The sequence below is a fragment of the Geotrypetes seraphini genome, chromosome 5, assembly GCF_902459505.1.
Source record: "Geotrypetes seraphini chromosome 5, aGeoSer1.1, whole genome shotgun sequence".
In the NCBI taxonomy this organism is placed as follows: domain Eukaryota; kingdom Metazoa; phylum Chordata; class Amphibia; order Gymnophiona; family Dermophiidae; genus Geotrypetes; species Geotrypetes seraphini.
In genome coordinates, this window is record NC_047088.1 from 112,026,499 (window position 1) to 112,045,170 (window position 18,672).

An 18,672-nucleotide genomic window follows, 5' to 3' on the forward strand; every position below is an offset into this window, starting at 1 on the left:
TTGACATAATACATGGCGACCTGATTGTCGGTGCGAATCAGGACCACCATGTCGTGAAGCAGATGTTGAAAAGCCTGAAGAGCATTGAAGATGGCTCTGAGCTCCAGAAGATTGATTTGATGGAGTCGTTCCGCACTGGTCCAGAACCCCTGAGTGCGAAGACCATCCAGATGAGCTCCCCATGCATAGTTCGATGAATCGGTCGTGAGAACTTTCTGGTGGGGAGGAGAGTGAAACAGCAAACCTCTGGATAGATTCGAAGAGGTCATCCACCAGAGAAGAGACTGCCGTAGAGCAGGAGTGACTACAATGTGGCGGGACAACGGGTCGGACACCTGAGTCCACTGAGATGCCAAGGTCCATTGAGGAATTCTGAAATGTAGTCTGGCAAAAGGCGTCACATGAACTGTGGATGCCATGTGACCCAAGAGGACCATCATGTGTCTCGCTGAGATGGACGGGCGAGAAGACACCGATTGGCAGAGTAGAAGAAGAGCATCCATGCGCTGAGGAGGAAGGAACGCTCGAAGTTGGATGGTATCCAAGACCGCCCCGATGAAGGGGAGAGTCTGGGTGGGCTGAAGATGTGACTTGGGAAAGTTGATCTCGAAGCCCAAGTTCTGCAGAAAACAAATTGTAGTCAAGGTCGCCGAAATGACCTCTGGGGCCGACGGGGCCTTGATGAGCCAGTCGTCGAGGTATGGAAACACCTGGAGACCCATGTTCCGGAGTGCAGCGGCCACCACCACCAGACACTTCGTGAAGACTCTGGGTGAAGAGGAAAGGCCAAATGGAAGCACTCGATACTGCAGATGTAGATGTCCCACCCGAAATCTGAGGAACTTGCGGGAGGCCGGATGAATCGGGATGTGAGTGTAGGCCTCCTTGAGGTCCAGAGAGCATAACCAATCGTTCTGCTCGAGGAGGGGATAGAGAGAGGCAAGGGTCAGCATACGGAACCGCTCCTTGACCAAAAACTTGTTGAGGACTCGAAGGTCCAAAATGGGCCGCAGATCGCCCGTCTTCTTCGGAACCAGGAAATACCGGGAGTAAAACCCTTGGTTTTGCTGATCTAACGGGACCGGCTCGACGGCCCACAGCCGAAGCAAAGCCTGAGCCTCCTGGAGAAGAAGAGCGGTCTGCGTTAAGTTGGAAGGATACTCTCTTGGAGGGTGGTCCGGGGGGACCCGTTGGAAATGAAGAGAGTATCCCTCTCTTACGATGGTAAGGACCCAAAGGTCTGTGGTGATTGACTCCCATCGATGACAAAAATGATGGAGACGACCCCCTATGGGAAAAACAGGGGAAGACAGAACGTCGGTTATGCTCCCTGGAAGAGAGTCAAAAAGGCTGAGTAGCCTTGGGTGCAGCCGGCATCTGAGGCTTCTGCTGAGTCTTTTGCGGAGGCTGTCTCTTCGCAGGCTGTCTCGCAGGAGGAGTCTGCCTCGGTTGATAACGCCGCTGGTAAATCTGAGGCGGTCTAGATGGACGAGACTGCTGAGGTTTCGGTTTAGGACGTAGAATAGACTGAAAAGACTTTTCATGGTCCGACAGCTTTTTAGTAACAGTTTCGATAGACTCATCAAATAGATCCGCTCCTGCACAAGGTACATTTGCAAGTCTGTCTTGGAGGTTCGGATCCATATCGATGGTTCGAAGCCATGCCAGGCGACGCATGGCAACCGAACATGCCGCCGCTCGAGCCGAGAGCTCAAAGGCATCATAGGAGGATTGCATCAGTTGAAGGCGTAATTGGGACAGGGTCGCCACCACCTCTTCAAACTGGAAACGAGCCTGAGCATCGATGAAAGGAATGAACTTGCAGAGCACCGGCAAGAAAAAATCCAAGTATGAAGAGAAGAAAAAGTTGTAGTTGAGCACTCGAGTCGCCATCATCGAGTTCTGATAGATACGTCTACCAAACTTATCCATCGTTCTCCCCTCTCTGCCCGGAGGAACGGAAGCATAGACTTGGGAGGGATGAGAACGTTTGAGAGAGGACTCGACGAGAAGGGACTGATGAGAAAGTTGAGCTCCCTCAAACCCCTTGTGGTGAACGATGCGGTATCGAGCATCCAGTTTACTGGGGACTGCAGGTAAGGAATACGGTGTCTCAAAACAGCGCATGAAAGTCTGGTCCAGCAGCTTGTGTAGAGGAAGCCGAAGTGTCTCCGCCGGAGGGTGAGGTAAATGCATGGTGTCCAAATACTCTTTAGAATATTTTGACCCAGTGTCCAAAGTCACATCCAAGTCATCCGCCATTTGTCGGAGAAAGGATGAGAAAGACAGTTGGTCCGCCAAGGCCGGCCGACGAGACGGGCTAGAAGACGTGGAAGCCTCCGGGTCCAGGGAGAGCTGAGATCGGCAGGGAGAATAGGAGGTAGATGGTTCCTCATACTCCGGCCCTTCCGGCTGGGACAAATCCGACGAGGAGTATCCCAAACGCTGCATCTTCTTCTGCGGGGACACCTCCGAATGACGTGAGGAGTGCCGAGAAGAGTGTCGAGATCGATGCCCCTTCCGGTGACGGGACGGAGAACGAGATCTTCTATGCATCGAGTGGTCCTTCGAAGCCTCAAAGGAATGGATAGGGCTTGATGCAGTGGATCGTAAAGGTGGCAGAGATGCGGATTCACGCAGCGCCACCCAGGTCTGGTATGGAGTGCGGAAGAACTCCTCCTGCGATGCAGTATGCCCAGGACTACGATTATTAGGAGCCGCTCTAGCCCCCTGTTGGCGTGGAGGTGTGATGGGCTCCAAAGGTGGCATCTCAGGAAGGGAAGCCCTCCTGGAGGATTCCGCCGCCCTCCACCGATCCCCCTCGTCGAGTAGAGAGATTGAACGACGAGGAGGAGGGGGAGGGGGCGGACCGCCCTCTGAAACCGGGGTCGGAAGCTCACCGTGAATGTTGGCGATAAGCCGGGGTCCCATAGTGCGCATAAGCTCGACAAACTGAGCTTCTAGCAGGGAACGAAGCGAAGCCGATATGGAGGGATCCGCACCGAAAGGGGGTCCTCCAGTATGGTCTTCGCGTTCCTTCGTGGCCAAGTGCTTCTGCTTGCTAGCTTTAGGCACTTTGATGACCACCGGAGGAACAGTGGAAGGCGGTACCTGAACCGAGGAGACGGAAGCAGGCGCCGATGCTGAACACGATGCTGAAGCCGGTGTGAACGATGCGGGCTTCACGATGCTCGATGCAGGAGTCGTCGATGCAGGTTTCGAACGGACCGGCGAAACCTCAACAGCCGCAGTAGCAGAGATGTCCTTGGCAGTCTCCATCTTGAACATCGACTCCCAGAGCAAGCAGCGCCGCTTAAACGAGCGCGCAGTGAGCGTGGAACAAGGCCGGCACGATTTCGGAACGTGTTCCGGACCAAGACACTGAAGGCAGCGTCGGTGTGGGTCCGTCAGCGAAATCGCACGCTGGCACTTGCTGCACTTTTTAAAACCGGTGATTGGTCGGGACATAGGCCGGAAAATCGACGCTGCAAGGTCGAAGCCGCTAGGCCGCAGCCACGAGGCCGGCCCGGCCGAACCGCCGGAAGAAATAATTTTAAGTTTTTTTTTTTTTTAGAAAAATAAAGTAAAATTGAAATAAAATCAAAGAAAGAAACAGAAACGCGGGTAATTAGAAGGCAAAAAACTGAATTTCAGTCAGCGCAGAATGAAGTACAAACTTCTCAGCTCCGCGGAAAGAAAAGAACTGAGGAGACACGCCCGGTACATCGGGCGGGAAGGCACTGGCGCATGCGCGGTGCGGGCATCTCGAAACTTCTAAGTTTCTTCAAGCAAGACATGCTTTCAAGATGTCCGTGTCGGGGCTCTGTCGGATGACATCACCCACTAGTGAGAATACCTGCCTGCTTGTCCTGGGATAACAATTTTAACTCGATCTAAGAAGTATTTTATAAAACTACCTAGTGTGCTACAGCACTGGCAGAGAGACCTGAACTGGAATCTGTCATTACCTATATTGCTAAGGGTTCTTAAGGGTATACCAGCTGTGGTGGGTAGTGCAGAATTACAAGAGTGTCATTATCATACTATGTTGTGCAGGCTTATGTCCCTCAAAACCAAGCCTATTATATGGGAAATGTTGATGAACAGCTTTGTATAAAATGTCATTCTGCAGTGAACTCTTATGTGCATAGTCTGTGGGCGTGTTAAACAGTTCAAGGTTTTTGGAAAGATGTTGCTTCCCTCTTGGAAAAAAATCTTAAATACAGCTATTTCTATCTTTGAGCCTAGTATGCTATTTTGCCATTTCTCTTTTTTGCATATGTATCCAGCTCGGGAAAAATTGTTTTTGAGCAAATGTTACGTTGTGGGGAAGAAATGTATTTTGAATCATTGGTTGTCTGAGCTACCTCCTTCCATGTGGTTTTGGAGAAACAAGCTCCATGCCTTGATGAGATGGGAGGTGAGAGCTGCTTCTGGCTCCCAGAGAAGGCGTAAGGCTTTCCTTCAAGTGTGGACTGCTTATCTGAATATTCTGGCTCCGAGAAGTTGCTGTCAGGTCTTGAATAACTTGTAATTAGGTTTCTTGAGTTTAGTCTATGGGTTACTATACCTTTTTTTCTGTTTGGGGACAGGGAGGGCAGAGGGTTGGGAAGAGAGGATGGGGGTGGGGGACCAAGGGGAGGTGTTGTAATGCAGAGGTGGACAGCTTGGGACCATGGTGGGCATGGTCCATTATTGAAAAATTATTGTTCTTGTACGGATGTTTGTATTTCTCATTGGTTTCAATAAAAAGAGTATTAAATAAAACTATCTAATCCTCTTTCCTAATGTGATTCACCCTCCTTCTTTCCTATCAAGATGTAGTTCCACCCCTTCCCTATAACCATCTTACCATATTGTATTTTATGTCTTTCATTATATAATGTACCCCCCTTCTCTATATCCCCCCCATTTTTATTGTACACCACTCAGTAGTATAATGAGCGGTACATCAAAACTTAAATAAACATGAAATTTGTTGGAGTGGAAAAGCTTGATGTATATCTTGAACAAAAGAGGAGGATTAATTTTTTATGGCATTCAATGAAGAAAAGAGAGGATCTCTTGCTGGATAATCAAATTCTGTTAGCCGCTACTTACATTGACCCAATGAACCCAGTTTTGTTAAGCAATGACTAAGTTACTACAGGAAAACAGGCACTTTATGAAGTAGAAGTATGTGTGAAAAGGTTCCAAGTACAACCTGAAACACCTCGGGGCTCAAGGGTCTCTCGTACGAAGAGAGACTGAACAAATTGCAGCTCTACACTCTCGAGGAACGTAGGGAGAGGGGAGACATGATCGAAACAATTAAGTACCTCACGGGACGTGTCGAAGTGGAAGATTATATTTTCTTTCTCAAGGGACCCTCGGCCACAAGAGGGCACCCGCTCAAACTCAGGGGCGGAAAATTTCATGGCGACACCAGAAAGCATTTCTTCACAGAGAGAGTGGTTGATCATTGGCACAAGCTTCCAGTGCAGGTGATCGAGGCAGACAGCGTGCCAGACTAAGAATAAATGGGATACCCATGTGGGATCCCTTTGAGGGTTAAGATAAGGAAATTGGGACATTAGGGCATAGACAGGGGGTGGGTAAGCAGAGTGGGCAGACTTGATGGGCTGTAGCCCTTTTCTGCCGTCATCTTCTATGCTTCATCTATGTTTCACCTGTACAACTAGATGAACAAATAAGCTTTGGTACACCATCCCCTCTCTCCATATGTAGGAATAACTTCAGAAAAAGCTACTCCCCAAGCTTCTGGAATGTTTTCTGTGCTCCAAACTTGCTATTGTTGTCCAGGTCATTTGTCCCCAGATGGATTACAATATCAGAATTAATAGAAGATCCTGGAAGGTTTTTCACTAGGTAGGAAAAGAGTTCAAGGGTCCCAAAGTTAATGCCTCTGATAATGGACACCAGTCCAAAGAAACCTTTCCACTGTATCACAGAAAGGCTTTTGCAGCACTGGCTGTGAAACTGAATATTTGTTTTCTTGCCTTTCTCTTTAGTACACTATGGGTGCTATTGGATGCAGACTCTGCTCTTTGACATAACACATCCGACAGAGTATTTGTGACCCTTTAAACAGGCAATTATCTGCCGAAATACGGCTCCATGTTGGATCTTTTTACATGTCGGTGCTTTGCCAATAAGAGTGCTTTATATTCTACACTTGTGTGCAGGGAAGTTCTTGGTCCACCCCAACTTTTGTTTGTTCTTCAGAAAGGCTCCCTCCAAATTGTACTCCCAAACCCCCTTAAGAGCATCACATGCATATCCACAACTGAGCTTTGCCCTTTTATATACAATAAATGCCTTCTTAGGTGAATCTACAAAGTTACTACTACTATTAATTATTTCTATAGTGCTACCAGACATATGCAGAGCTGTACAGAGTCACAAAGAAGAAAACAGTCCATGCTCGAAAGAGCTTACAATCTAAACAGACAAGACAGACAAACAGGATGTCATGGATACAGTTAAGGGGAACGATTAATCTATTGGCTGAGTTGGAGGGCAGAGGAGTAGGGTTAAGGATTGAAGGCTATATCAAAAAGGTGGGTTTTCAGTCTGCTTTTAAACAAGGTAAGGGAAGGGGCTTGGTGGACAAACTCAGGTAATTTATTCCAGGCATGAAAGGAATTGGCAGTTAAGAGCGGCTTATCTGAGGAATGGAGTTCTCTAGGAGGTGTATAAGGAGAGAGAAGAGATATTGAGGGGCAGCAGAATGAACACACTTGTAGGTCAGCAATAGGCACTTAAAATGTATGTAATGGTGGATAGGAAGCCAGTGAATTGACTTAAGGAGAGGGGTGACATGAGCGTAGCGAGGTTGGTAGAAGATAAGTCACGCAGCAGAGTTTTGCACAGATTGAAAAGGGGAGAGGCGACACTTTGGGAGACCAGTTAGAAGTAGTTAGAAGCAACACAAAAATCATTTAACCCAGAGGTCGAGCTTAGTAACCAAACATCTAATTTCAACACTGTAAACAGTACCTCAATTGCAGCCACTGATAATAATGCTTATACTTATATTCCTATTAAGTGCCCCAAATTGCTTAATTGACTACCATGTAAAAGCTGGTGTACATATCAGACACCCCTATCCTGCTAGTCACCCTAACTAAATGCTTTTATCTTGTATCTTCAAATCATAATTGAATCAAAGAGAAAGACTCCATATCAGATCAAGAAAATTTAAAACATTTAGCCATATACTGTAGTACATATGAAGTACAAGCATTATTGGAAAATGGGGCACAAATATTTGAACTTGAGCAATGATCAAGGTAAACAAAGGAAAAGGACTTTATAGAGCCCATTCCAACTGCAACCACCTTGGGTCCTATCCATCAAAGCTGTCTGTAAACCATGCAGTGACACAGATTAAAACATGGAAAATTTACTCCACCCCTTTCCTTACCCAGTTTCACTTACAGAAATTAGGCTAGAAATAGGTTCATGCTTAGCCTCATTTACTAGGCACCCTGGGCTGGATTAAAGGATAGGCCCAGTAGGCACGTGCCTAGGGCCCACAATGGTCAGAGGGGCCTATCGGTGCGGAGCTTTTAGGATCGTTTGGATCCTCGCAGTCCAGGCATTTCTACCCTTAACTAGCCCATCATGATCTCTCTCGTTGGATTCACCGGCAGCAGCTTCGTCGCCCGATCTGACCCTCCTGTCTCTCCCTCCCATGCGAACCATGCCGACCCTCCCACCACAAGATGACATAATCAGTGACATGGCAGAGAGAATCACCGGCGTGAGAAGGCCCCGAAGCAGCTTGTTTAGAGTGCTGTGGCTGCCGACGCTGCAGGGAGGTTTGTTGGTCATCTCGTGGTGGGAGGGTCGGTGGGGTTCGGACGTCACAAATTAGACGGACCCGATGCAAGCAGCAATCTCTGCAGCACAGCCACTCAGCGGAAGGAGTCAGCACAGCAAAATGGGGCAGAATCAGGGCCCACACACAGCCAAGAAAATAAGTCATTCTACCAACAGCCACAATGCCGATCTCCAAAATGGAAGAAAAGGAGAGCTGCAATCCTTCAGCAACCCACACTTCACTTCAACAGATATAGGCAGGAAGGCTTCGGCAGAACATCATCAATTTAAGGCCTCCAACTAAACAACCATTCAGCATCAGGACCTCCATATTTACAGCATCACAGACAGCACTAAATACTTTTCCTCTGTCATATTCTGCCATGTTGATCCAACTTTCTGTGGGTAGGATGCGGCAGAGAAAAGGTCCCCTTAGGCCAGAAAGATAACCTTTAACACTGTCTCTGATTTATTTAAATAATTATAGCCTGCATTATCTCATGGTTCTATGCTGTAACTGAGGAAGATCCTGCAGCTGGGTAAGTAGCTGAGCATGGCGGGGGAGGGGGAACATCTTGGCCCTTCTGCCTAGGGCCACTGAGAACCAGCTATGCCACTGATTTGCAAAATAGTGTTTCAACATAAAATTGCCTTTTATGTATATACAATGGTACCTCGGTTTACGAGTGCACCGGTTTGCGAGTGTTTTGCAAGACGAGCAAAACACTCAGCAAACTTTTGTCTCGTAAACCAAACACTGCCCCGATAAACGAGCACTCAGCAATGGTGGCCCAGGGGTGAGTCCCTGGGTATGGCGGTATACAAAAAAATAAATTATTATTATTACCTGCCTGCGGGTGCTGCAGCAATTCCAAAGTGGTGCCTTTCTTCCCTCGGGGTCCCTGTGCGGCTGCCCTCTCGCTTCGGCCGATGCCTCTGCTGTTCGTCAGCACCTCCCAGCTCCCATCTAAGCCTGCCGTCATCCTGAATGAGCATGTGCGCGGCTTCACCTCACCTCTCCTACTCGTCCTGCATGCTTATACGTGGTGAGCGTGTTGTCGGGGCAGCGGCTGACTTAGGAGAGGAGAGATGAAGCCGCGCGCATGCTCATTCAGGATGGCGGCAGGCTTAGATGGGAACTGGGAGGCGCTTACCGATGGCAGAGGCATCGGACGAAGCGGAGAGCAGCCGCACGGGGACCCCGAAGGAAGGAAGGCACCACTTTGGAATCGTTGCAGCACCTGCAGGCAGGTATTCACCCCTGGGCCACCATTGCAAACTTTGGTTATGGAACGAATATTCTGAGTTTGCATTAAGGCCTATGGGGAACTTTGCTTTGATAAACAAGCGTTTTGAATTACGAGCATGATCCTGGACGGATTATGCTCGTAAACCAAGGAACCACTATATCTGGCATTAGTCTGTACATTCATATGCATAATTTTGTAACATAGTAACATAGTAGATGACGGCAGATAAAGACCCAAATGGTCCATCCAGTCTGCCCAACCTGATTCAATTTAAATTTTTTTTAAATTTTTCTTCTTAGCTATTTCTGGGCAAGAATCCAAAGCTTTACCCGGTACTATGCTTGGGTTATAAGGAACATAAAAACATAAGATGCGCTAGACTGGATTAGACTAGTACATCAAGCCCAGCATCCTGTCTCCAACAGTAGCCAATCCAACAGATACTCAACAAGATCCCAGGGAGTACTTCTGTTTTGTATTACTCATACCCAACTACATAACTAATAATGGTTTTGGGGTGTTTCCAAATTAAAGCCAGCTAAGCTAATTGCTTTGACTCTCATCTTATGGCAACAAATTCCACAGCTTAATTGTATAGTGAGTGAAAATAAAATAATTTCTCCAATTTGTTTTATAAGTATTCCCTAGACAAAGAAAACATTGCAAAGGTGACCCGTGAGGGGGAGGGATATGGGTCAACTAGGGGGAGAGGTTAAGAGGGGAGAAGGGAGAAAAAGAGAGAAGAGGGCAGATGATGGAAGTAGGGAGAACTTGTGCCATCAGCATCAGGAGCATGTTGGAAAGTAGCAGCAGAGGTGAGGGGGGCAGGATAACATGATGGAATTGGGGTGCAAGAAGAGAAGGAAAGAAGGGGGCAGATGATGGAAGTGGGGATAAGGGAGATAGAGAAGAGGGCAGATGGATGAGAGGGGAGAGCAGATGCTGAATGGAAGTGGAGAAAGAGAATACATACTGGATAGGAGGGGATAAAGAAAAAGGGCATATGCTGGATGAGGGGAAGAAGAGCATTAGTGAGACAGTGGAGGGGTGAAAGAAAGGGGTGGCAATCTGTGGGTAGACACAGTGAAAAGAGGGAAACTGAGGACTGAATAGTAAGAGATAATTTAATTTAGACAGAAGCAGAAAACAGAGAAGAGAGAGGTGCCAGAGCATGGGGGAAAGGAGACAGAAATATCAGATCTGAGTGGAGGAAATGAGAAGAGAGAGGGGGAAGGAAGGAGAGGGGGAAGGAGAGAGAGATGCCAGATCGTGAGAGGAACAGAGGGAAGAAGATGGATGCCAGACCAAGGGGGCAGGGGAGGGCAGGAGGAGAAACGGAAAGATGAAAGGGGGTTGACAAAGTTTCTGGAAGGGGCAGACAGTGGATGGAAGGAAGAAAATGACAAAATGAAGAAAGCAGAAACCGGGTGACAAAGGTTATTAGGTGCCATCAACTTGTGTTCGAGTCCTAGTCCAATGTTAGATGAACACTGGAGAAGAACAAAGAATACCAAAAACCCCTATACCTTTGCTTCATCGACTTCAGCAAAGGTTTTGACTGTGTGGATTACATTAAACTATGGAGAACTCTAGTGCAAATGGGAATACCCAAACACATTAATTCAGCTGATAGAGAGCCTATATAAGAACATAAGAAGTTGCCTCCGCTGAGGCAGACCAGAGGTCCATCTCGCCCAGCGGTCCGCTCCCGCGGCGGCCCATCAGGCCCATTGCCTGAGCAATGGTCCCAGACTATCCCTATAACCTACCGCTACTCTTATCTGTACCCCTCAATTCCTTTATCCTCTAGGAACCTATCCAAACCTTCTTTGAAGCCTTGTAACGTGCTCCGGCCTATCACAGCCTCCGGAAGCGCGTTCCATGTGTTCACCACCCTCTGGGTGAAAAAGAACTTTCTGGCATTTGTTTTAAACCTGTCTCCTTTTAATTTTTCCGAGTGCCCCCTTGTACTTGTGGTTCCCCGTAATCTGAAAAATCTGTCCCTGTCTACTTTTTCTATACCCTTCAGGATCTTGAAGGTTTCTATCATGTCTCCTCTAAGTCTCCGCTTTTCCAGGGAGAACAGCCCCAGCTTTTTCAGTCTGTCAGTATATGAGAGGTTTTCCATACCTCTTATCAGTTTAGTTGCTCTTCTCTGGACTCCCTCAAGTACCGCCATGTCCTTTTTGAGGTACGGCGACCAATACTGGACACAGTACTCCAGATGCAGTCGCACCATTGCACGATACAGTGGCAGGATGACCTCCTTTGTCCTGGTCGTGATACCCTTCTTAATGATACCCAACATTTTGTTTGCTTTTCTTGAGGCTGTGGCGCACTGTGCCGACGCCTTCAAAGACGTGTCCACCATCACTCCCAGGTCTCTTTCAAGGTTACTTACCCCTAGCAGTGATCCTCCCATTTTGTAGCTGAACATCGGGTTCTTTTTCCCTACATGTATGACCTTGCATTTCCCTACGTTAAAGTTCATTTGCCATTTTTTGGCCCATTCTTCTAGCGTCGTTAGGTCCCTTTGCAGATCTTCGCAGTCTTCCATGGTTTCAACCCTGCGGTAGAGTTTGGTGTCATCCGCAAATTTAATAACTTCGCAATTTGTTCCCGCCTCCAGGTCATTTATAAATATATTGAACAGGAGCGGTCCCAGCACCGACCCCTGCGGAACTCCGCTCGTGACCCCATGCCAGTCTGAGTAATGGCCCTTCACTCCAACCCTCTGTTTCCTGTCTGCCAGCCAGTTTTTGATCCATCGGTGGACCTCCCCTTGCACCCCGTGTCTCCACAGCTTTTTAAGCAGTCTTTCATGCGGTACCTTGTCAAAGGCTTTTTGAAAGTCAAGGTAAATGATGTCAATGGATTCCCCTTTATCCACCTGTCTGTTACCCCCTCAAAGAAGTACAATAAGTTTGTGAGGCATGACCTACCCTTGCAGAAGCCATGCTGGCTCGACTTTAGCTGTCCATTGTTTTCTATGTGTTCACAGATACTGTCCTTAATCAGTGCTCAAATGCTCAAAGCCTAGTCCAGCCCAGCGCAGGAAGAAGGAGGATCTCTCTCGCACCGCACCGCACCGCCCAGCCCTGCCCAACGAGGGAGGATCTTCGGGCACTGGCACTGGCACATCCTGTGCATTGGTGCTGGTGCCGGTGCCCAATCGGGTAAGAGATGTTTTGCGGTGCTGGGGGGATGTAGGATCGCGGGGTAGGTGGGATGACGTGAGCGGGGGAGGGGGGGAGGATGCCGGTTCGCAGGGGGGATGCTGGATCGGATTGAAAAAAAAAAAGTTGTAAAACGCGCTCACACGTATAACGCGCACGGTTATACACGGTTTGTAAAAATCGTGTATAACGCACGCGTTATATGCGTGAAAATACGGTACATCTGCTATCTTTATTGGGGGGATATGCACCACTGTTTCTTCACCCCCCCAAACTGTACCATTCCTTCGGTTTGTAGCACAAACCAGTATCCTGAATGCTCTGCACTGCTCCGATGATCATAGAATTCCTATGATCGTCAGAACAGCGCAGAACATTCAGCCCACCAGCCAGCGCAAAATAACCTCTTCCGTATTTTTGTAAAAAGGAGGAGGGGAGTAGTTTATGATTACTTATTCCATACTGGGTAAGGATGGTTCTGTGCCCTGTGTGTATAAAAGACATGGTTTTGTTTGGCAAAATGCATCAGGCATGGTTCCTGGGAACACCTTGAATAAACCTGATTTGAATCTCCTTACTGTCTGCCGATCTTTTGTTTCAGGTTGGATTCTTTGGTGGACCGCTTGCCTTGTTGTTTTGTTACAAATTAACATACATGGAGTGGAATGTATCAGAGGAGTTACAGATTTGGTTGTTTATAAATATATATGGGTTAAAGTTGGACGACAGAGTGAAGCAGTTGAGAGGAGTTACAAACTTGGTTATTAATATAGACATGTTTCAGATAGTATTACAATGCATTTGAACACTTTTATATACATATGGAAAGGGTTCATAGTTAAAGGGAAAGAAGGGGGATTTGTTCAGAGATGTTTGGGGGCTTGCATAGAACTAAAACTGTAGACTGGCACTGGCATGATAATCTGTTTGTTTTGAATTTTATAATAAAAGAAAAAAAGAAATGCAAGTGGAAATTAAGAAGTAAATAAGAAAACAGGTAAATAAATGGGGGCAGGGGGTTGGGCATGGGTGGGGCATGGGCAGGGCTAGGGGGCCCAGTGTACATGTGTGCCTAGGGGCCCTTGAAGAATTAATCCTGCCCTGTAGGTACCTAGTTATAGAAACATCCTTGGAGTACCCAACCTGTGACAATTTGAAGAAGCTCCAGTTCCAAAATACTCATATTGCAGCCAAGTTCCTTGGGATAAGGACTGTCCTCCCAACCCACCATAATAGCCCCTGTCTTTCTAAATTACAGCATTCACAATATCCCTGTATAAATGTGACTTTGCATGTCTCTTAACAGTTCTGAAGACACTGCACTACAGAAAAAGATTACATGTAGTACTAATAATATTTTCTATCTTTAATAAAGTATTGCTGCCTCCCTATGGCCACTCATCACAAAGCAGTTACCTACTGAATTTCAATTAAGGCAGAAATACTAGCAAAAATAAATAATTTTGCTGTCTTAATTACACAAACAGGCTTGACTGAAAAAAATAAGGGTCTGTTAACTGCAGTCTCTTTCTGATAACTAAATCTGTTTAAATTTTGGTCTAATGGAAAAGGGCTACCAACCTTGGTATCAGCCAAGCGGCTTGTGACAGAGGGGTCAGACAGCACTTCTAGGGAAAAAAAAAAGAAGAGAGGTTACAAACTGGGTCAAATACAGAGACCTGACAACAAAAGTATGTTAACATCTGTTGCTGATTGATGTTGACCTAATTGGGAGATCAGAGCTTTGCACCTTAAGTCACTAGAGGGCACTAATCAAAGTAAACTTGATACAAAGGAGCAGACTGCAACAGTGGCTCTGTGTCAAAGTCAGAGACCCTACGATTAAAGGACAACTTTATTACTCCCTTTGTGTTGCTGTCAAATATCCTTGCTCTAGGTCTTATGGGTACATATATGCAAGTTGAATCTTTGTGGTAAAGAAAACCTGTGTACTGTACCTGTTCCTGATAAACTGGTTTAAAAAGGTAGTTTGAGTATCTGTACTGCTCTTAACTGTGCAATGAAAGGTTGACGATTGTTCTGGCTCCAGCTTCAATTCCCTGAGCACATCCATAATAATGTGAGGCATAGTAGCTGACTTAAAAAGCTGCCACACCATTGGATCATCTCCCTGGTCAAGCAGGTTTATTGCTTCCTAACCCTGAAAGGGAACCAGAGTCCTCCAGGCAAAAAACTGTGCTCTGGCACAGTAAAGGCATGTTAAAGGCATGTTTTTTTCTTGTAACTACAGGTTCCTGTAGATCTCCAGTCCTCGTCCACCTGGTCATTCAAGCTGGGCGTCGGGCTCCTTAGCAGAGGGATCTCTCTCCGGTCCAAGGCCGGTGCACTTGCAGGCAGTACAGAGTGTCCCGTCAAATAGATTTTCAACAGGAGATTAACGAAATGCAGGGTAAACCCTGAACTGTAGGTCCCATGGACCCCTGTAGGGCCTCAGACTGGCTTCTCTTGGGCTCTGTTGCATCTACGCACTTGCGCTTTGTGGACTTGCTATTCAGGGGCTCCGGGAGGGATTTTTTCACTGCCAACCAGACCCCTGAGGTTCCCCAGCCCTAGAAGACTCAGATGAGGTTAAGCCCGATTCTTGCAGTACATGGATGCTCCTCAGCTGACCATCCAGCATAAAACTGTCAAGATAAGGGGGTAGAATGGCCCGAGGAGTCCCAATAAATTTTGACCCAAATCGAGGGTTTTGAGGCAGATGGAGGCTTTAGAAAAAAAAGACTATTTAAAATCCAAAGTGGTCTCCACCAGCAAATTTACGCCAATAGTGGCCCATGTGGGCTCCTCTGAAGTTTAAAAGCTCAGGAAAAGGTGATTTGGAGGTGGAGGGACCCTATCTCTGGCTCCAGAAACCCTCAAAAATCAAATTCCCCCCCCCCCATTTCCACTGTGTTGTGCCATGCTGGTGTCTGCCTTATTAGCTTTTCTGCAACCTGACTGATGGGAGAAGATTACCTACTTCAAATCATTTCCAGAATGGATCCAAAACTGGAAATCTTTGTGCTGCCAGTCAGACTAAGACCTCAACTCCAACAAATACCATGTTTCCTCGAGAATAAGACAGTGTCTTATATTAATTTTAGGCCCAAAAAAGGCACTAGGTCTTATTTTCGGGGTATGTACATGATCATCTCTCCCTTCCTCTCCTTCACCCCAATTCTTTCTCTTTCCTTTCTCTCCCATACATGTGAAGCTTCTATCATACCCTCCCTCCCATCCCTCGTTCAGCAGGACCCTTGCCCAGCTTCCCTTCCCTCCCTCCCATCCCTTGCACAGCAGGACCCTTGCCAGCTTCTATCCTACCCTTCCTCACATCCATCATGCAGCAGTTTCAAGTTTATTAGGTTTTTATATACCGCCTATCAAGGTTATCTAAGCGGTTTTTACAATCAGGTACTCAAGCATTTTCCCTATCTGTCCCGGTGGGCTCACAATCTATCTAACGTACCTGGGGCTATGGAGGATTAAGTGACTTTCCCAGGGTCACAGGGAGCAGCGCGGGGTTTGAACCTACAACCTCAGGGTGCTGAGGCTGTAGCTCCAACCACTGCGCCACACACTCCTTACCCTTACCCAGCTTTCCTTCCCTCCCTTCCATTCCTTGTGCAGCAGAACTTTGAGCAAGCATCCCCCCCCAAGCACTGCCCCCCTCCCCTAGCACCCGCACTCATTGCATCCCCATCCTTCCCACCCTTCCATCAGAAACCCGCTGCGAGCCTTACTTACCCTCCCTAAGCAGCGTCGGGCTGGCAGCATGCAAAACAGGCTGCTTCGGTCTTGCCCGCTCGTGAATTCAGTCTGCCACGTTACTGATGATGTCATAACCATAACCTTGGTGAATGTTCGCAGAGTCTTGACTTGACCGAAAGTAAGCACAAAGAAATGAAAGTGCTGACCCAAGATTGCAAAGCGAAGGAAAACGCTGATGGGAGACCCTGAATGGAACATGCAAGTAAGCCTTCAGTGTCTCCATGTGAAAAGAAAGAACCCTAAGAGCCTTGTTGACCCCTTTCAAAACTAAGATAGGTCGCTAAGTCCCCTTTTTCTTGGGCACCACAAATAAACTGAGTACCGTATTTTCACGCATATAACGCGCGCATTATACATGATTTTACAAACCGTGGATAACCGTGCGCGTTATACGTGTGAGCGCGTTTTACAACTTTTTTTTCAATCCGATCGGCATCCCCCCTGCGAACCGGCATCCTCCCCCCCACTTGCGTCACCCCTCCTCCCCCGCGATCCTACATCCCCCCCAGCACCGCAAAACATCTCTTACCCGATTGGGCACCGGCACCAGCACCAATGCACAGGACGTGCCAGTGCCCGAAGATCCTCCCTCGTTGGTTTGGGCTGGGCTGGGCTGGGCGGTGCGGGAGAGATCCTCCTTCTTCCTGCGCCGGGCTGGACTAGGCTTTGAGCATTTTCGCATGCTCAAAGCCTTCTGGTCTCGCTCTCTCCAGCCCGGCGCAGGAAGAAGGAGGATCTCTCCCGCACCGCACCGCCCAGCCCAGCCCAAACCAACGAGGGAGGATCTTTGGGCACTGGCACATCCTGTGCATTGGTGCTGGTGCCCAATCGGGTAAGAGATATTTTGCGGTGCTGGGGGGGATGTAGGATCGCGGGGGAGGGGGTGGCGCGAGTGGGGGGGAGGATGCCGGTTCGGAGTAGGTGGGAGGAGGTTTTAGCATGCGCGGTATACGCGTGTGCGTGCTATATTAAATTTTTTTTACATAAATTTGTGTTCCCCGCGCGCTATACCCGTGTGCGCGTTTTACACGGGTGCGCGGTATATGGGTGAAAATACGGTACCTGCCGGAGAAACACTGCTGAGGAGGGACTGGAACTACTGCTTTAAGAACTAACAATCTTTGAAGGGTCTGGCAAACAGCCTGCTTCTTCCAAGGTGCCTGACAATGGACATGATTTCTGCCCATTTTGGAGAAAAAAAAAAAAAAAAATCACACAGCCGGGCACCTACCGGAATCAGATTCTGGTGGGTGCCCGACTGTGCGATTTTTTTCTCCAAAATGAGCAGAAATCGCGTCCATTGTGGGTGCCCGGCTGTGCGATTTTTTTTCTCCAAAATGGGCAGAAATCACGTCCAATCCGTGGGTCTTGGAGGTGATTCGGGACAGTTATGCCCTCGAGTTTGCTCATTCCCTGGGGTGGGGTGCGGGGGCAGAGATATTAGAGTTCCTTGACATGCCCCCCAGGACTGCATGTGTTGAAAGAAAACGACCCCTGGAAAACCCAGAAGAGGAGAATGGAGCAACCCCACGCCCAGGGCGGTATCTGCGGAACTCCTGCAAATGTCCTCGAGCACTGCCAACCCTAACAGTAGAGTGAGCACGGTCTTCAGGTAGGCGGAGCAATTTTGAGTCCATCAGAGTCTGAACCAACTTATCCAAAACCTCTCCAAACAAAAAAAAAAAGACCCCTTGAAGGGAAATTTAGAAAGTTTTTAGTCTTAAGACGCCGCAACCGCCAACCAAGGTACAACGAGCGGTCACCCCAAAAACCATAGACTTGGCATACGTCAGCATCTTTGCCACTTCCTGATCCATGAAGGAACAGTCATCAGACTCACAGTCAAGGACATGCTCGGCCCACTGAAAAACAGCCCGAGCTACAAGCCCCTCACAAATAGCCGCCTGGACACCCAAGGCAGAGACATTAAAATTATGCTTAAGAATGGTTTCCATCATACACTCCCCAGAGTCCCATAAGGCAGAACTGCCCTCTACGGGCACAGCATGCCATTTAGCAATAGCCGAGACCACCGCATCCACCACTGTCGTCTTCAAGGTAGCCCTATCCCTCTCCGGGATGGGATACAAACGAGGCCTGGAGCTCGCAAACCGAAACGGCTGCTCCAGCATATTCCACTGCGCCAGAATATCCTGAAAATCCTGAAACATAGGAAAAGAGCAGGATGCAGAGCAGACCCCCTAAAGAAAAGGGTTTTCCACACGCGGGGTCTCAGGTGGCACCTACTCAAAGTGCAACACCGAGGAGATCTGAATAAAAAGGTGCACCACAGATGTCTCCTTGTTAGTAGATGGAAAAAGACTAAGTTCCCGGTACCAGCGGCCGTCCCCTCGAGAGGATCCTGGAGGTCTCCCCAAGGATCCAGGTCCTCATGCATTGGTTAAAACAATCCTCAAAACAAGTCCTCACCCCAGACCACCCACAGGCACCTGGACGAGGGAGTAGGAGGGGGACACAAAAGAGTTAAGGGGTCAAAACAGCAGGGGGTGTGGAGGGAAACCCCCCCACACACACCCTGAGCCCCCAGGAGCACAAGCAGGACCTAAAGCCACCTGAATATATGCTTTACACAAAACAAAAGAAAATGAGGAGGAAAAAACCCCCGGTGGTACCATGGGACTCCCTGCCAC

At 48.0% G+C, this 18,672-nt stretch overlaps 1 protein-coding gene across 3 annotated transcripts in view; it reads right to left on the minus strand.

Moving 5' to 3' along the window:
* The window catches only part of PELO (pelota mRNA surveillance and ribosome rescue factor), a 162,385-nt gene that overhangs the window by 92,246 nt on the left and 51,467 nt on the right, over positions 1-18,672 (minus strand). For all 3 annotated transcript variants that reach the window (XM_033946447.1, XM_033946448.1, XM_033946449.1), the window contains one exon: positions 13,832-13,878. In XM_033946447.1, the coding sequence (XP_033802338.1) occupies positions 13,832-13,878 (47 nt within the window). The remainder of the gene's footprint in view (positions 1-13,831; positions 13,879-18,672) is intronic.